Genomic DNA, 19,100 nt, shown 5'->3' on the forward strand with positions numbered 1-19,100 from the left:
TTTTGAAAATGCATCCAATTATAGGAAATAATATAGATGAAAGACCGCAAGTCATTTTAAAAGTAGCAAAGAATTTAAAGAATATTCTATGTCCTAGTGAATTCAAATCTAAAGGGAAAATACAGATTTAGGGAAGAAAAAACTATGTGGTTTTTACCCATGTTCTAAAAACAGTGACATCTACAACAACCCAAAAGGAATTTAAAATAAAACAAACTATTAGATGTAGAGATAAGGGAGTTATCTATCTTATCGAGTGTCCGTGTTTAAAACAGTATTTAGGACAAACGAGTAGACCCCTAAAAGACCACATATGTAATCATCTATTAATATTAAAAAAGGATTTAAATGGCATTTGCCCTCTAAGCACTTTAAAGAAAAAACATGATCAAAGTGCAAAGGGCCTAAAATATTGGGGTATAAAACAAATAAAGAAAAACTGGAGGGGAGGCAACTATGAACAGGAACTATTGTATTATGAAGCAGAACTAATCTACAATTTTAAACCCTGTACCCTTTGGGTCTAAATGCAGAACTGGACCTCAACCCCTTTATCAATAGGGGCTAAAACTTGCAAGGAAGTACAAATGATAGTTTATATATGTGACTATAAAAACTTGTTCATGTATTTTAAGCTATTAGATGTTTTATAAAATATTCTTAAACCAGGTGTCAAAAAGGTTTGTAATCAAACTATTATAAATGTGAAAAACCTATAAAATCCTGTTATATGTGGTTATAAATGTATAAAATATAAGATATTGATATAAAAGAAGTTTTAAAAATGCATTTGAATATCTTTTTAATAATGTAGTATGCACACTTAAAATGTGAAAGCCACTTGTAAAAGAGAGAAGAGAATATCCCTTTAAGAAAATAACAGGAAGCCAATTAACTGGCGATAAAAGGGTGTATATTGTCTCTCAACAACATCTTGAGAAAGGCTTGTAATGAGCTGAAACGCGTTGATGTTGTGAGTTTGCATAAAGATTTCACGGAGCAGAGCCGGTGTTGTATTGAACCAAAAATAAAAGTAAAGACAAAGAAAGTTCAAAAAAGGAAGTTTTTGCTTTATTGTTCAAGAGGACCCAGTATCTGGATATCCGTGATCAGAAAGTTTAAGGAAGGAGGTAAATCCCATGAGAAGGGGAACACCATTGCATATTAAAGCCTCCTAACCTCATATCCTCCGGTAAGGACACAGAAGGATTGCCCTGCTTGTATCTGATAGCCGCCTACTATCTGCATGAAGGAGCGGACGAGTATCAGAAATGCAGAGAATCAGAAAATCAGCATACAATAGGTGGAACACAATCTTTTTGGAAAGCTGGAATCCACAAAAAAAGTTACAATTTGAATCTAACAGTAACGAGTTAGTGGAATCCTATTGGCCATTGGAGGTCATCTGACCGCACACAGGCACTTGGTTGGTGTAAAACACTTGCCAAACATACAGAGCGACAATCTGGAACCGTCAAAATACGATAAGTGTAGCTTTCCTTTTGCTTAATCGAGCAGTACAATACAACGCGTAATTGCTGCAACTTTGTTGCTTTTATAAATTTTATAAATATTGTATCTTTTAATACAGAGTCGTTTATATACGATAAATGTATATTTTGCTTAATTAAAAAGCCAAATATTAAAGTGAATGTCAACTTTCTCGAATAAAAGTCCTGTTTTTAAAAATACTATTAAAAACAGGGGCACTTTCATTCATGAAAGTTTACATTGAAGCCGTTCTTTTTAAATACCTTTTATTCCTAGCAAGCAGCGTGGAACACCTGAGTAGCGATTCCCTCACCTCCAGGTCGTCTCTTCTTATGTCAGAAATGACGCATCCGGCTTCCTCCAATAACGGCTTCCCCCCAGAGCAAACATTGCCTGAGGCCACGCCGTTATTGGAGGAAGCCGGATTCCTCATTTCTGAAGTAAGAAGAGACGTCTTGGGGGCAGGGGAATCGATGCTCCGGTGTTGCTAGGAATAAAAGGTAAGTATTTTAAAAGAACGGCTTCAATTTTAACTTTCATGAATGAAAGTGCCCCTGTTTTTAATAGTATTTTTAAAAACAGGGCTTTCATTCGTAAAAGTTGACATTTACTTTAGCTGCTGAAAAGGTATTGATTTTATTGTATCTTTTAACAATGCATACTGCAATTCTGAATTAGATAATTAGATAATCTCTGCAAAAGTGTTTATATGTTTCAAATTGTTTACATGTTTTAAATAAGTTTATAGAAGATTCAATCTATTTTTGTTTTAAGCCTTTTGAGCGCTTCTCTTATTTTATGCATTTCTAACTTTGAAATTTGTCAGGAAAAAAATACTATTGCATTGTCTTTTTATCATGCATTTGTTGATTATGCAAATCTACTGTATTGACTGGTACTTTAAAATACTATACACTATTACAGAAATTAGGATTACATGGTAATAAAAAACAAACAACTGCAAATGTGGCAACCAATGAGGTAACATACATAGTAACATAGTAACATAGTAGATGAGGTTGAAAAAAGACCTAAGTCTATCGAGTTCAACCTATACAAATCTAAAATATATACAAAAAGCTCCAGTTAATCTTAAATAATCCCACTAAAAGGTGACCTATTTAATACTAGCAATTGTATCCATGAATTTTGTTTATAGACAGAATTGTATCCAAATAATTTTTAAATGTATCTAGGGTATTGGCATTCACTACCTCCTTTGGTAATGAGTTCCACAATTTTATTGCTCTTACAGTGAAAAAAAGTTTCCGTTGCAGGAGATTAAATCTCCTTTCCTCCAACCTTAAATTGTGACCTCTGGTCACAAACAATTTTTTTGGAATAAACAGAGCTTCTGCCATCTCTGTATATGGGCCTTGAATATATTTATATAAAGTAATCATGTCACCTCTTAAGCACCTTTTTTCTAAAGAAAACAGACCCAGTTAACTCAGTAGTAAGCAATACAATTATACATACTGCTCTGTATAATGATTTTGAGGAAAGATTAAATAGATAGACTTGCACCTTCGCTAATAAAAATCTCCCCTGCATTAGGACTGTACACATTCTGCACAAGCCTATGTATAGCCTGGCTGCTATGGGCCCCCAGCACTTGGGCTCTAGTGCCATTGCACCTGCTGCACCGATATAGTTCCGCGCCTGCTTCATCTACTACAGTCTAAACCTAACCATAGTCAACAGTATCAAAAATGAACTTGATTGAAATGTTACATGATATTCTGCTATTACCCAGCTGACTTCATATAAAAACACTATTAGCTCTCCCTATTTACCTACCCCTGACAAATAGCACATCAATCTGATAATCCCAACTGGTCGAATAATAGAGCTGATCCTGATCCAATTTTTTTAAATGTAAGTTTTCACTTGAAACGATTTATAGACTTTATGTTATGAAACCAAAATTCTATACTTTTAGGCAGTTAGACCTCAAATTCATTATTCTTTAGCAGGATAAGTGGCACAAATGTACTGTACATATAATCACAAAGATTGAGAAACTTGTGCATTGTATACAAACCCGAAACAGCCAGTAGCAGACATGTTTAGCTTTGTGTGTTGCAAAGACATGGGGAGATATTTATCAAAGGTCTGGCAGACCTGATCCGGCAGTGCGGTTCAGTTCTGCCAGACCTCGCTGAATGCGGAGAGCAATACGCTCTCTGTATTCAGCATTGCATCAGCAGCTCTTGTGAGCTGCTGGTGCAACACCGTCGCCACCCCCTGAAGATTCGTGACCAATCGGCCGCCAGCAGGGGGGTGTCAATCAACCCGATCATACTCGATCGGGTTGAATTGCAGCGATGTCTTTCCACCTGCTCAGAGCAGGCGGACAGGTTATGGAGCAGCGATCTTTAGACCGCTGCTTCATAACTGGGGTTTCTGGCGAGTCTGCAGCCTCGCCAGAAACACGGGCCCTCAGGCTCCATTCGGAGCTTGATAAATGAGCCCCATGATCTGTCTGAATCATGAACAAAAAAAACATTTGGCTTTCATGGCCCTTTAAGTAGTAGTAGTAGTAGTAGTAAGTTAAAGGGACATTCTGGTCAAAATTTAAATGCACATAGATGATTTACATCTTTGAATCGAAACATATTTAGAACATACATATATTGGCAAAAATGCAATTTTTCTCTGCACATGCATGTGAAGCATACCTAGATATTCTCAATGCACCAGCATTTGAAATGCTGCAGCTGTTAAGAGAGCACCAGATAGTTGACGTTAATGTGTATTGTGTCTGAGAAGATTTAATTTGTGTCATAGAAGCCACTGCTGAGTCTGACGCTCTGAGAATGTGTGGTGTTTAAATACTGGCTCACTGGACCTAACAGCATATGTGCATATGCCACTGAAAACCTGTTATAACCTTTACTAGAAGCATTTTTGCTAATGGGAGTACATTGAGAAAAAAAATGCTTCTTTTTAATATTGAAATGCACCCATACACATTTCCTTGTTGAACTTTCTATCCCTTTAAGCTGGGTGAACTGATTTTAAACAAGAAGTTTCACCATAACTGGGACATCTATTTCACATTTTTTCTTATTATATACTTTGAACTAAGTTTTAAAAATCGGCTGTAAAATACTTTTTATTGGTAACTTGAGCTAGAATACATTTTTAAATAATCTTTTAAAGTAACAAATAATTAAAATGGATTACAATGCCCTTTGGATCAAGGCATTGGAGCCTTCTCTGGCAACCATGGGGTTAATATTGGCATGTCATCCATAAAGAATTTGCAGGATGTAAATCAGTGTTTTTCTAATGTCTAGTTACCACGGTTACATCATACCTCTGCGTGCTAAGAGGCTTATTCTGGCTCTGGGGAGACATTTCTTTTACCCCCTCACGGACACTTAATATTTTAACAACTTATATCTCCCGAACACCAATCATAAAGCAAACATTCACTGAAGAGGCAACAGAGAATGAATTACATAAATATTACTCCCCACAACACAACATTGAGTAACCCTTCTATATGGCAGCCAAGTTTTTTTCAGTTTCTCAAAAATAAGCTAGTTATACAATATTTAAAGGGACACTGAACTCAAAATAAACTGTTGTGATTCAGAGAGAGCAGCAGTTTTAAGACACTTTCCAATTTACTTCCATTATCAAATTTTGCACAGTCTTTTTATATGCACACTTTCTGGGGAACAAGATCCTTCTGAGCATGTATACACGCTTACAGGGTATACTAGTTTGTGATTAGCTCACAGGGTATACTAGTCTATGATTGGCTGATGTCTGTCACATGATACAGGGGGTCGGAAAATGGGAGAAAAAATACATCTACATTTATCAGAATTTTTTTTTACTCCTTATTTGAAATTCAAAGTAGATGTTAAATGATTGTCTTTTTATCACGCACTTGTTAATTATGCATTTTGACTGCATTGAGTGGTCCTATAAAGGGACACTGAACCCAAATTTTTCTTTTGTGATTCAGATAAAGCATGAAATTTTAAGGAACTTTCTAATTTACTCCTATTGTTAATTTTTCTTCGTTCTCTTGCTATCTTTATTTGAAAAAGAAGGCACCTAAGCTAAGGAGCCAGACAATTTTTGGTTCAGAACCCCGGACAGCCCTTGTTTATTGGTGGGTGAATTTATCCACCAATCAGCAAGAACAACCCAGGTTGTTCACCAAAAATGGGCCGGCATCTAAACTTACATTCTTGCCTTTCAAATAAAGATACCAAGAGAATGAAGAAAATTTGATAATAGGAGTAAATTAGAAAGTTGCTTAAAATGTCATGCTCTATCTGAATCACAAAAGAAAAAAAATTGGGTTAAGTGTCCTTTTAACTATTATAAATACCATACATGATTTCATGAAGTTTGCTTGTTCATAATTTAAGGTAGATGAACCCAGATTTTTTCTTTCATGATTCAGATAAAGCATGCCATTTTAATCAACTTTCTAATTTACTTCTATCAACTTGTCTTTGTTCTCTTGATGTCTTTTGTTGAAAAGCAGGGTGGTAGCTCAGGAGCGGGCACTTGTCTGGAGCACTATAAGGCAGTAGTTTTGCAAGAATGCTATCCATTTGCAAGAGCACTATATGGCAGAGCTATTTCATGCTATGTAGTGTTCCAGATGCCTACCTAGGTATCTTCAGCAAAGAAAATCATGGGAATGAAGGAAATTTGATAATAGAAGTCAATTTGGTTTCATATCCCTTTAAAGGGACAGTCTACTCCAGAATTTTTATTGTTTAAAAAGATAGATAATCCCTTTATTACCCATTCCCCAGTTTTGCATAACCAACACAGTTATATTAATATACCTTTAACCTCTGTGATTACCTTGTATATAAGCCTCTGCAAACTGCTCCTTTATATCAGTTCTTTTGACAGACTTGCATTTTAGCCAATCAATGCTGACTCCTAGGTAACTCCACAGGAATGAGCACAGTTTTATCTATATGACACACATGAAATAGCACTGCCTAGCTGTGAAAAACTGTCAAAATGCACTGAGATAAGAGGTAGCCTTCAATGGCTTAGAAATTAGCTTATGAGACTACCTAGGTTTAGCTTTCACCAAAGAATACCAAAAGAACAAAGCAAATTTGATGATAAAAGTAAATGGGAAAGTTGTTTAAAATTACATGCCCTATCTGAATCATGAAAGTTTTATTTTGACTAGACTGTCCCTTTAAGTTGTTACTTTGCTGTCATATGTTGTGATTATTGTGTATTATCCGTTTTCTAAAGCTAGTCTTTATTTTTTTTCAGGACTGCAGTGTCGAGGCGTAAACGAACCATGTTTAAATGAGGGAAAATGTATCACAGATGACAACGGCTCGGCTTACTGCAGGTATTTGTCTCAATTTTATAACAAACACTGTTGTTTTTCATCAAGTAATTTCATATGAAATGTTTACAACTTCATCTGAAAATTACTCATATGATATGTTATACATCTAAATGGGCTTTCTAAAATAATAAAAATACTCTAATTTAAAAGAACGTTAAAACGACATTCATTTTGCATTTGAAAATAAGTTGTGCTTTTATCCCACACTCCCTAGAGAGGCCAAAAATGCAAAATCTGTAACCAAGATTTTCAAAATGCTGGAGTTTGCAGCACTTATAGGTAACATCATCTGTCTAGGGAGTGTGGGGTAAGTGCAATTCCTTTTACAAAATCAAGAGGTGTGTAATGTCGTTTTAAAATATTTTGCCGGAAATTAATTACTGGACTACAAAAGATCTGCAAATAAATTTCATATTATACAAGCACTTAAACTGGTATTTTGTTAGGATTTTGTTGTTGTTGCAACAACAAATATGCCCCTTAGAAAACCCTCTTTAGTGTTGTAAATGAGGTCCTGTACACATCAACCAATCAACATACAGCATGTAGGCAGGTTAGGATGCTGCAATTTCTATAAAATAATGGGCACTATTAACACATAGTTAAACTTAAACATCCAACAATCTATGAAACTGTTCCTGAGCATAACATAGCTGGCAGTGTCTTGCCCAGAAAAAGCAATATATTCTGTATGTGTTTCTTAATATAATGTTGCAGTGAATTAGGGTATTTTATTATTGTGCAAGATTAGCCCATGTTCTTAAAGGGACACTGAACACAATTTTTTTCTTTGGTGATTCAGATAGAGCATGCCATTTTAAGCAACTTTCTAATTTACTCCTATTATCAAATTTTCTTCATTCTCTTGGTATCTTTATTTGAAATGCAAGAATGTAAGTTTAGATGCCGTCCCTTTTTTGGTGAACAACCTGGATTGTCCTTGCTGATTGGTGAATAAATTCATCAACCAATAAAAAGTGCTGTCCAGAGTTCTGAACAAAAAAGCTTAGATGCCTTCCTTTTCAAATAAAGATAGCAAAAGAACAAAACATTTTTTATAATAGGAGTAAATTAGAAAGTTGCTTAAAATTCCATGCTCTATCTGAATCAAGAAAGAAAAAAAAATTAGGTTTTGGGGGGGGGGTTACGTTCCTTTATGTTACCAACATGTCACCTTCCTCATTTCCTTCAGGGCTACACTGAGATGTGCTCATTTTGCAATAAAACAATTAATTTGTTTGCTGTTTTTTTTACTTTGATTTAGCATATTTGTTTTTACTTAAGGAGCCCTGTTTCATATCCCTTTAATTGCTGCTGAATCTCTAGAAGAGATTGGCTCTTTCTGAAAGCTGTCTCATAGTGCATAGAAAGAACCTAATTGGCTCTTTGCCTCATTGGAAAATTTGTGATGATCTGAATTCGGTAGAATGTGTCTGTTTTGTGTATTAGGCCCCTTTTGGAGCCTGATTCCTTTTTGTTGAAGTGCAACACTCTAAGATATGTGCAAATCCAGACCTTAGGGCTCGATTTATCAAGCCCCTACGGCTGCAAGTTCTCACAAGAACTTGCTCGCCGTAATTTATCAAGCAGCGGTCACGAGACCGCTGCTTCCCTAAGCTCTTCGCCACCTCTAAGGTGACGAAATTCAATCTCCGCGGTCGAGTCCGACCGAGGAGATTGACAGCTCCTGCCCGCGCGTGATTGGCTGTGTGCGGGCAGGGGGCGGGATTGCACGCAAGCGCAAATTTGTGCTCGTGTGCAATGTTGATTACCTGTGGGTAATTTCGCCCCGCCACAGGCGAGCTGAGGCGTACAGGGGCGCGTATACGTGCCCCTGTACGCCTCAGCTTTAATAATCTAGCCCTTAGTGTGCTGCACTTTTACCAATATAAATCCAGCTCCGAAAAAAAACTGACTTCTGCTTGCGGCTTCCTTCTTTCGCATTTGGTTCATCACGAATGATCCGAATGCACATGCCCAGGGCCGGATTTCCCATTAGGCACAGTAGGCATGTGCCTACAGGCGCCTTGCAGTGAGGGGCGCCTGCCTGTCAATAATAAAAAAAAAAAAAAAAAAAAAAAAAAAAAATTTTTTTTTTTTTTTTTTTTTTTTTATGAGGGCATTTATTTTAGTAAGAATTGTGCTGCCAGGTGCCTACAAAGTCGAGTGTTTCATTGGGAATATGTTACAGCAGTTGAGGGAGCCATGAAGGAGAGAGGGGCAAAGATTAAAACTAAACCCCTCCCATTGAATTTCTAAATTCTAATTTTAAACACATTTGTTGACCCCTGGATTACATATAATCTACAACATTCCATGTTTTCCTTTGAGAGCAACATCATATGATATTTATATTTCAGAACAAAATAAATGTAACATCTGTGTGTGTTTGTACCAAAAATATCAGAGTTTACAAGATTTTTTTCCCTACATTTTATATTTTCTTCCACTGGCTGCACAGGTTGTTGATGGTGATGAGCTTGCATGCTGCTAGTTTTAATATTGCTATTGTTTACACAAAACTGTGTTTGACTCCAACAAAATGTTAAGCACATAGTCAAAGTCATCTCCAGAAAAGCAATACACTAATGGCTTGTCAATAAACATGTCCTATGAGCCCATCTGGGTCTGCACAGATGTGTATTGCTGTCTCAGAACTGACATTGACTATGTGTTTAACTCTTTTGCAAGAGGCTAACACACTTCTCTGCAAGCACTAGTGCAATAATAAAATGCCCAGCAAACTGTCACATTTGATGTCCCTTTAAATAGGGTTTTCTTTAGAATATTTTGCATTAAAAGTTTAACATGATTTGTTTTTGTTATACATAATAGAAATTGTATGGCCATTTGAGTCAAGTGAATATTGATTTTTGGTGTAGCTTCCATTACAACAAATATTGCAATTGGTGTGTGTATTTGTGTATCTCCATAAAAGGGAAAATGTAATTTTACATCTAATATTTATTTTTAGTTGTCCTAAATAATAATAAAAAAAAGTCCTCATTTTTTCCACTTTTTTCTAGGGGGGGTGGGGGGGTGGGGGGGGCGCTTCAGGTTTTTGTGCCTACAGGCACCTGAGATGTAAATCCGGCCCTGCACATGCCTACATTGTATGCTACCCTCATAGCCTCCCATACCAATCAATTAAACTGTAAGATTAACAGCCCGTCAAGGGCCTATAAACATTATTTTTATTTGCACACTGAAATGTTATGGTCTAGAATCACTCTAGATTAAGAATGCTCACACGACTCAACCACCACACCTGAACTGACTGAAATCAGATCTGAGATATCTTTTATCCTTAAAGAGACAGTCAACTCAAAAAATTTTTATTGTTTAAAAAGATAGATAATCCCTTTATTACCCATTCCCCAGTTTTGCATAACCAACACAGTTATATTAATACACATTTTACCTCTGTGATTATCTTGTATCTAAGCATCTTTTGACAGCCCCCCGATCAAATTTTTTTAATTTATTAGCTATTATCTTGCATTTTAGTTGTGTTTTGCAGAACCCACGGGGGTGAGCACAATGTTATCTATATGGCCCACGTGAACTAGCAGTCTCCTGTTGTGAAAAGCAAATAAAAAAGCATGTGATCAAGAGGCTGTCTATAGTGGCTTAGAAACAGGCAGATATTTAGAGGTTTAAATGTAATAAAGTATATTAATATAACAATGTTGGTTGTGCAAAACTGGGTAATGGGTAGTAAAGGTGTTGTCTCTCTTTTTAAACAATAACAATTTTAGTGTTGACTGCCCCTTTAAGTTTAAGTGTGGCCATATTGTCTACCATCTTGTTGCAAGATATCAGGATCACGTCTTGGGGAGTTTTTGTCAGTCCAGGTGTGGGGTTTGAGTGGTGTGAGAGGAATTTGGACGGCATAGTTTTAGGAGTCTGGGTCAGATTTGCATTTTCTGGTGGAACATTTTGTGGTTTGGAGGTGGTATTTCCATGGTCTCTTGTAGGGGTGGATATTTCTAGACTACTGGTTTTCAAACCTCTGCTCAGACCTCCCTAACAGGCCACATTTTGAGGATATCTAAATTGGAGCTCAGGTGAAATAATCAGCTGATTAGTAAACCTGGTTATTTTACCTGCTCTCATCCAAGGTAATCCTGCAAATCTGGCCAGCTAGGGAGGTCTGAGGACAGGTTTGAAAATCAGTGATCTAGTGGAAGGATTCAGATCAGTGTGACAGCTTGAACAGCTATCTCTTTACCAGGTTATGTTTTACTGCTGAGAAAATGCAAGAGGCAGTGTAGGACTGTGGGTCAGAACACTTGGGGCCTCTGCAGATCACATACTGAGCTAGGGAGTGACTGCTGTATCACATGAAGTTCCCTCTAACGCCAGTTTTTGTGTGCGGCCCAGCACTGAAACAGTTAATAAGGGAACCACACCTTGCTCTTTGCATTGTGTAGTGTTTGCTAAGTGATCTAATTAACTGTTTCACTGTTGGGCCGCACACAAAACTGGCCATAGGGGCCGCATTATCAAGCGCCGAACAGAGCTTGATGCCCCGTGTTAAGGCTCGCCAGAAACACAAGTTATGAAGCAGCGGTCTAAAGACCGGTGCTCCATAACCTGTCCGCCTGCTCTGAGGCGGCGGACAGACATCGCCGGAAATCAACCCCATCCAATACGATCGGGTTGATTGACACCTCCTGCTATGGCCGCGAATCTGCAGGGGGGCGGTATTGCACCAGCTAAGTGCCGAGAGCGTATGCTGTCGGCATTTATCGATGTGCAGCGGACATGATCCGCAATATCGGATCATGTCCGTTCACATCATGATAAATAGGCCCCTTAGAGGGAACACATATATATGCTGCTTTAAAGTGGGAACTTTTTTAAAGCGTGTTAGATTTTACTTTACATTTGAAACCCCATTTGTTCTCAAAAATATTCTACTATCCATATGAAAAAGCAGCGTTTAAACATGCTCAGGACAGTAAAATATGCCTTTAACTTTACCCTATCTACTAGGATGCTTTGTACAATGCGTTCAACGTCATATACGGTTTGTTTTTGTTTCCTCTGGTTTAGTAACCACATCTGAGTAAGAAACCTCTGCTGACTTGAAAGTTTGTTGAACAAGAGAAGTTTAACTAATTATAGATCACTATGGTTGTCATCTGTTCTTCACAAAAATCCAGAAGTGATGTTGGGAAAGTGTTAAATGAAGGTTCCAATTTACATCTATTATCAAATTTGCTTTGTTCCCATGGTATTCTTTGTTGAATAAATATCTAGGTAGGTGTCTGTCCCACTACATGGCAGGAAATAGTGCTGCCCTCTAGCGTTCTTGCAAAACTGCTGCCATATAGTGTTACAGACATGGACACGTTTCTGAGCTATGTTCCTGCTTTTCAACAAAAAGTACAAATAGAACAAAGAAGATTTGATAATAGAAATAAATTAGAAAGTTGTTTAAAATTGCATGTTCTACCTGAATCATGAAAGAAAAATGTTGGGTTTCACATCTCCTTAAAGGGATAGTATACACCAATTTTCATTTAACTGCATGTAATAGACACTACTATAAAGAATAAGATGCACAGATACTGATCTAAAAACCCAGTATAAATCGATTTAAAAACTTACTTAGGAGCTCACAGTTTAGCTCTGTTAAAAAGGTTAGCTGGAACACCCACTGCAAGTGGGAACTAGCAGACATTCCCCCCCCCCCCTTCCTCTGCATATGAAAAGACCCTTTTCACAAACAGGAGCAAGCTGGAGTTGGTATACATCAGAATTCTCCAAAAACTTTGGGGCTTGGTTAGTCTGAAAATAATCGCAATGTTGTTAAAATAAAAGCTGTATAGGTTATATAAATGGATCATCTACAAAACATTTATGCAAAGAAAAATCTAGTGTATAATGTCTCTTTAAGCGAGTCTTGACCAGACCTGATACCAGACTTCATGCCCTTGCAGGTCTTGCCTATTGAAGCCCACATTACGGCCACAAATCAGACCCCAATGTCTGCAGCCCATTTCACTTATATACCCACATCAGTTCTTATATTCAGGTATTGTCATTTATATGCACATATAGGATAGCAGATTAGACCCATTACTTTGAAGCCTCTGCAAGCTAAATTACAAATACAACCTTGGATTGGGTACAGTAAATTTGCTTTTTTAAATTTTATTTTGCTAGACAGCCAATTAAAATACTGCAAAATATAGAATTTTGAGGTACCAAAGGTATAAGTGAAGAATTACACTCACTAATGTAGATCACTTGACTCGGGCTTCTCAGGTATCTCAGCTCCTTATATAGCAGATATTCTAGGTATGATTTTCAAGAATTAAACAATGTCCTCTGCAAAACATATAAAGCAGAGGAAAACCCCAAATTGTGCAATATCACTGGTGCAGGGGAGTTTCTAAAGCCAAAAATGAGACGATACATAGTTTCTTCTGTTATGTGTGATCAGTCCACGGGTCATCATTACTTCTGGGATATAACTCCTCCCCAACAGGAAATGCAAGAGGATTCACCCAGCAGAGCTGCATATAGCTCCTCCCCTCTACGTCAGTCCCAGTCATTCTCTTGCACCCAACGACTAGATAGGATGTGTGAGAGGACTATGGTGATTATACTTAGTTTTTATGACTTCAATCAAAAGTTTGTTATTTTAAAATAGCACCGGAGCGTGTTATTACTTCTCTGGCAGAGTTTGAGGAAGAATCTGACAGAGATTTTTTACTATGATTTTAACCGGAGTCGTTAAGATCATATTGCTGTTCTCGACCATCTGAGGGAGGTAAAGGCTTCAGATCAGGGGACAGCGGGCAGATGAATCTGCATTGAGGTATGTGGCAGTTTTTATTTTCTGAATGGAATTGATGAGAAAAGCCTGCCATACCGTTAAAATGACATGTATGTATACACTTCAGTATTCTGGGGATGGTATTTCACCGGAACTACTGTGTTAAGGTCACTAATCCTTTTAATAACTATTCTCATGTTAAACGTTTTTGCTGGAATGTAGAATCGTTTGCATGGCTGAGGTACTGTGTGAATAAATGTTTGGGCATTATTTTCCACTTGGCAGTTTTTTGCTTTAATTGTGACAGTTTCGTTTCTCTTCACTGCTGTGTGGGAGAGGGAGGGGCCGTTTTTGGCGCTCTTTGCTACGCATCAAAAAATTCCAGTCAGCTACTTTTATATGTCCTGCATGATCCGGTTCATCTCTGACAGATCTCAGGGGTCTTCAAACTTCTTTGAAGGGAGGTAAATTCTCTCAGCAGAGCTGTGAGAATTCTTATAGTGACTGTGTATAAAAAACGTTGTTTTGTTTTCTTATGTACAAATTTAATTAGTGTTGTTTTTTACTAATGGGAACAAACCTTTGCTAAAAGTTGTGTTGTTTTAAAATTTGATGCAATAACTGTTTTTCAGTTCATTATTTCAACTGTCATTTAATCGTTAGTACCTCTTTGAGGCACAGTACGTTTTTTGCTAGAAAAGATTATAACCAAGTTGTAAGTTTTTTGCTAGTGTGTTAAACATGTCTAACTCAGAGGAAGATATCTGTGTCATTTGTTCCAATGCCAAGGTGGAGCCCAATAGAAATTTATGTACTAACTGTATTGATGCTACTTTAAATAAAAGTCAATCTGTACAATGTGAACAAATTTCACCAAACAGCGAGGGGAGAGTTATGCCGACTAACTCGCCTCACGCGACAGTACCTGCATCTCCCGCCCGGGAGGTGCGTGATATTTTGGCGCCTAGTACATCTGGGCGGCCATTACAGATAACATTACAAGATATGGCTACTGTTATGACTGAAGTTTTGTCTAAATTACCTGAACTAAGAGGCAAGCGTGATCACTCTGGGGTGAGAACAGAGTGCGCTGACAATGCTAGGGCCATGTCTGATACTGCGTCACAGCTCGCAGAGCATGAGGACGGAGAGCTTCATTCTGTGGGTGACGGTTCTGATCCAAACAGATTGGACTCAGATATTTCAAATTTTAAATTTAAATTGGAGAACCTCCGTGTACTACTAGGGGAGGTCTTAGCAGCTCTCAACGATTGTAACACTGTTGCAATACCAGAGAAACTGTGTAGGTTGGATAAATACTTTGCGGTACCGGCGAGTACTTCCTATACCTAAGAGACTAACTGAAATTGTTACTAAGGAGTGGGATAGACCCGGTGTGCCGTTCTCACCCCCTCCAATATTTAGAAAGATGTTTCCAATAGACGCCACCACTCGGGACTTATGGCAAACGGTCCCCAAGGTGGAGGGAGCAGTTTCTACTTTAGCTAAGCGTACCACTATCCCGGTGGAGGATAGCTGTGCTTTCTCAGATCCAATGGATAAAAAATTAGAGGGTTACCTTAAGAAAATGTTTGTTCAACAAGGTTTTATATTACAACCCCTTGCATGTATCGCGCCGATTACGGCTGCGGCAGCATTTTGGATTGAGTCGCTTGAAGAGAACCTTAGTTCCTCTACGCTAGACGACATTACGGACAGGCTTAGAGTCCTTAAACTAGCTAATTCTTTCATTTCGGAGGCCGTAGTACATTTAACCAAACTTACGGCTAAGAACTCAGGATTCGCCATACAGGCACGCAGGGCACTGTGGCTAAAATCCTGGTCAGCTGATGTTACTTCTAAGTCCAAATTACTTAATATACCTTTCAAGGGGCAGTCCTTATTCGGGCCCGGTTTGAAAGAAATTATCGCTGACATTACGGGAGGTAAGGGCCACGCCCTACCTCAAGACAAGGCCAAAGCTAAGGCTAGACAGTCTAATTTTCGTCCCTTTCGGAATTTCAAAACAGGAGCAGCATCAACCTCCACTGCACCAAAACAGGAAGGAGCTGTTGCTCGTTACAGGCAAGGCTGGAAGCCTAACCAGTCCTGGAACAAAAGCAAGCAGGCCAGGAAACCTGCTGCTGCCCCAAAGACAGCATGAACCGAGAGCCCCCGATCCGGGACCGGATCTAGTAGGGGGCAGACTCTCTCTCTTCGCCCAGGCCTGGGCAAGAGATGTTCAGGATCCCTGGGCACTAGAGATCATATCTCAGGGATACCTTCTAGACTTCAAATTATCTCCCCCAAGAGGGAGATTTCATCTGTCAAGGTTGTCAACAAACCAGATAAAGAAAGAAGCGTTTCTACGCTGCGTACAAGATCTGTTAACAATGGGAGTGATCCATCCGGTTCCGTGGTCGGAACAAGGACAAGGGTTCTACTCAAACCTGTTTGTGGTTCCCAAAAAAGAGGGAACTTTCAGGCCAATCTTAGATTTAAAGACTCTAAACAAATTCCTAAGAGTTCCATCGTTCAAAATGGAAACTATTCGGACAATTTTACCCATGATCCAAGAGGGTCAGTACATGACCACAGTGGATTTAAAGGATGCTTACCTTCACATACCGATCCACAAAGATCATCACCGGTATCTAAGGTTTGCCTTCTTAGACAGGCACTACCAGTTTGTAGCTCTTCCATTCGGATTGGCTACGGCTCCAAGAATCTTCACAAAGGTTCTGGGTGCCCTTCTAGCGGTACTAAGACCGCGAGGGATTTCGGTAGCTCCGTACCTAGACGACATTCTAATACAAGCTTCAAGCTTTCAAACTGCCAAGTCTCATACAGAGTTAGTTCTGGCATTTCTAAGGTCGCATGGATGGAAAGTGAACGAAAAGAAGAGTTCTCTCTTTCCTCTCACAAGAGTTCCATTCTTGGGGACTCTTATAGATTCTGTAGAAATGAAGATTTACCTGACAGAAGACAGGTTAACAAAACTTCAAAATGCATGCCGCGTCCTTCATTCCATTCAACACCCGTCAGTAGCTCAATGCATGGAGGTGATCGGCTTAATGGTAGCGGCAATGGACATAGTACCTTTTGCACGCCTACACCTCAGACCGCTGCAATTATGCATGCTAAGTCAGTGGAATGGGGATTACTCAGATTTGTCCCCTACTCTGAATCTGAATCAAGAGACCAGAAATTCTCTTCTATGGTGGCTTCATCGGCCACACCTGTCCAGGGGGATGCCATTCAGCAGGCCAGACTGGACAATTGTAACAACAGACGCCAGCCTACTAGGTTGGGGCGCTGTCTGGAATTCTCTGAAGGCTCAGGGACTATGGAATCAGGAGGAGAGTCTCCTTCCAATAAACATTCTGGAATTGAGAGCAGTTCTCAATGCCCTTCTGGCTTGGCCCCAGTTAATAACTCGGGGGTTCATCAGGTTTCAGTCGGACAACATCACGACTGTAGCTTACATCAACCATCAGGGAGGGACAAGAAGCTCCCTAGCAATGATGGAAGTATCAAAGATAATTCGCTGGGCAGAGTCTCACTCTTGCCACCTGTCAGCAATCCACATCCCGGGAGTGGAGAACTGGGAGGCGGATTTCTTGAGTCGCCAGACTCTTCATCCGGGGGAGTGGGAACTTCATCCGGAGGTCTTTGCCCAAATACTTCGACGTTGGGGCAAACCAGAGATAGATCTCATGGCGTCTCGCCAGAACGCCAAACTTCCTCGCTACGGGTCCAGATCCAGGGATCCGGGAGCAGTTCTGATAGATGCTTTGACAGCACCTTGGAACTTCAGGATGGCTTATGTGTTTCCACCCTTCCCGCTGCTTCCTCGATTGATTGCCAAAATCAAACAGGAGAGAGCATCAGTAATTCTAATAGCACCTGCTTGGCCACGCAGGACTTGGTATGCAGATCTAGTGGACATGTCATCCTGTCCGCCTTGGTCTCTGCCTCTAAGACAGGACCTTCTAATACAGGGTCCATTCAAACATCAAAATCTAACTTCTCTGAAGCTGACTGCTTGGAAATTGAACGCTTGATTTTATCAAAACGTGGTTTTTCTGAGTCGGTTATTGATACCCTGATTCAGGCTAGGAAGCCTGTTACCAGAAGGATTTACCATAAAATATGGCGGAAATACCTATACTGGTGCGAATCCAAAGGTTACTCCTGGAGTAAGGTTAGGATCGCTAGGATATTGTCTTTTCTACAAGAAGGTTTAGAAAAGGGTTTATCAGCTAGTTCATTAAAGGGACAGATTTCAGCTCTGTCCATCTTGTTACACAGACGTCTGTCAGAAAATCCAGACGTCCAGTCCTTTTGTCAGGCTTTAGCTAGGATCAAGCCTGTGTTTAAAGCTGTTGCTCCACCATGGAGTTTAAACTTAGTTCTTAACGTTTTACAGGGTGTTCCGTTTGAACCCCTTCATTCCATTGATATAAAAATGTTATCTTGGAAAGTTCTGTTTTTAATGGCTATTTCCTCGGCTCGAAGAGTCTCTGAGTTATCAGCCTTACATTGTGATTCCCCTTATCTGATTTTTCACTCAGACAAGGTAGTTCTGCGTACTAAACCTGGGTTCTTACCTAAGGTAGTCACTAACAGGAACATCAATCAAGAGATTGTTGTCCCATCCTTGTGTCCAAATCCTTCTTCAAAGAAGGAACGTCTTTTACACAATCTGGATGTAGTTCGTGCCCTCAAGTTCTACTTGCAGGCAACTAAAGATTTTCGCCAAACTTCTTCCTTGTTTGTCGTTTACTCTGGACAGAGGAGAGGTCAAAAAGCTTCTGCTACCTCTCTCTCTTTTTGGCTTCGTAGCATAATACGTTTAGCCTATGAGACTGCTGGACAGCAGCCTCCTGAAAGAATTACAGCTCACTCCACTAGAGCTGTGGCTTCCACTTGGGCCTTTAAGAATGAGGCCTCTGTTGAACAGATTTGCAAGGCTGCAACTTGGTCTTCGCTTCATACTTTTTCCAAATTTTACAAATTTGACACTTTTGCTTCTTCGGAGGCTATTTTTGGGAGAAAGGTTCTTCAGGCAGTGGTTCCTTCTGTATAATGAGCCTGCCTATCCCTCCCGTCATCCGTGTACTTTTGCTTTGGTATTGGTATCCCAGAAGTAATGATGACCCGTGGACTGATCACACATAACAGAAGAAAACATAATTTATGCTTACCTGATAAATTCCTTTCTTCTGTTGTGTGATCAGTCCACGGCCCGCCCTGTTTTAAGGCAGGTAAATATCTTTTAAATTATACTCCAGTCACCACTTCACCCTTGGTTACTCCTTTCTCGTTGTTTCTTGGTCGAATGACTGGGACTGACGTAGAGGGGAGGAGCTATATGCAGCTCTGCTGGGTGAATCCTCTTGCATTTCCTGTTGGGGAGGAGTTATATCCCAGAAGTAATGATGACCCGTGGACTGATCACAC

General features: G+C 39.3%; 1 protein-coding gene across 1 annotated transcript in view; it reads left to right on the top strand.

Moving 5' to 3' along the window:
- NOTCH2 (notch receptor 2) overlaps nucleotides 1-19,100 on the top strand; it is a 279,864-nt gene that overhangs the window by 63,181 nt on the left and 197,583 nt on the right. Inside the window, exon 2 of the mRNA XM_053693095.1 lies at nucleotides 6,766-6,847. Within this exon, the coding sequence (XP_053549070.1) occupies nucleotides 6,766-6,847 (82 nt within the window). The remainder of the gene's footprint in view (nucleotides 1-6,765; nucleotides 6,848-19,100) is intronic.

Source organism: Bombina bombina, chromosome 10, assembly GCF_027579735.1.
Source record: "Bombina bombina isolate aBomBom1 chromosome 10, aBomBom1.pri, whole genome shotgun sequence".
In the NCBI taxonomy this organism is placed as follows: domain Eukaryota; kingdom Metazoa; phylum Chordata; class Amphibia; order Anura; family Bombinatoridae; genus Bombina; species Bombina bombina.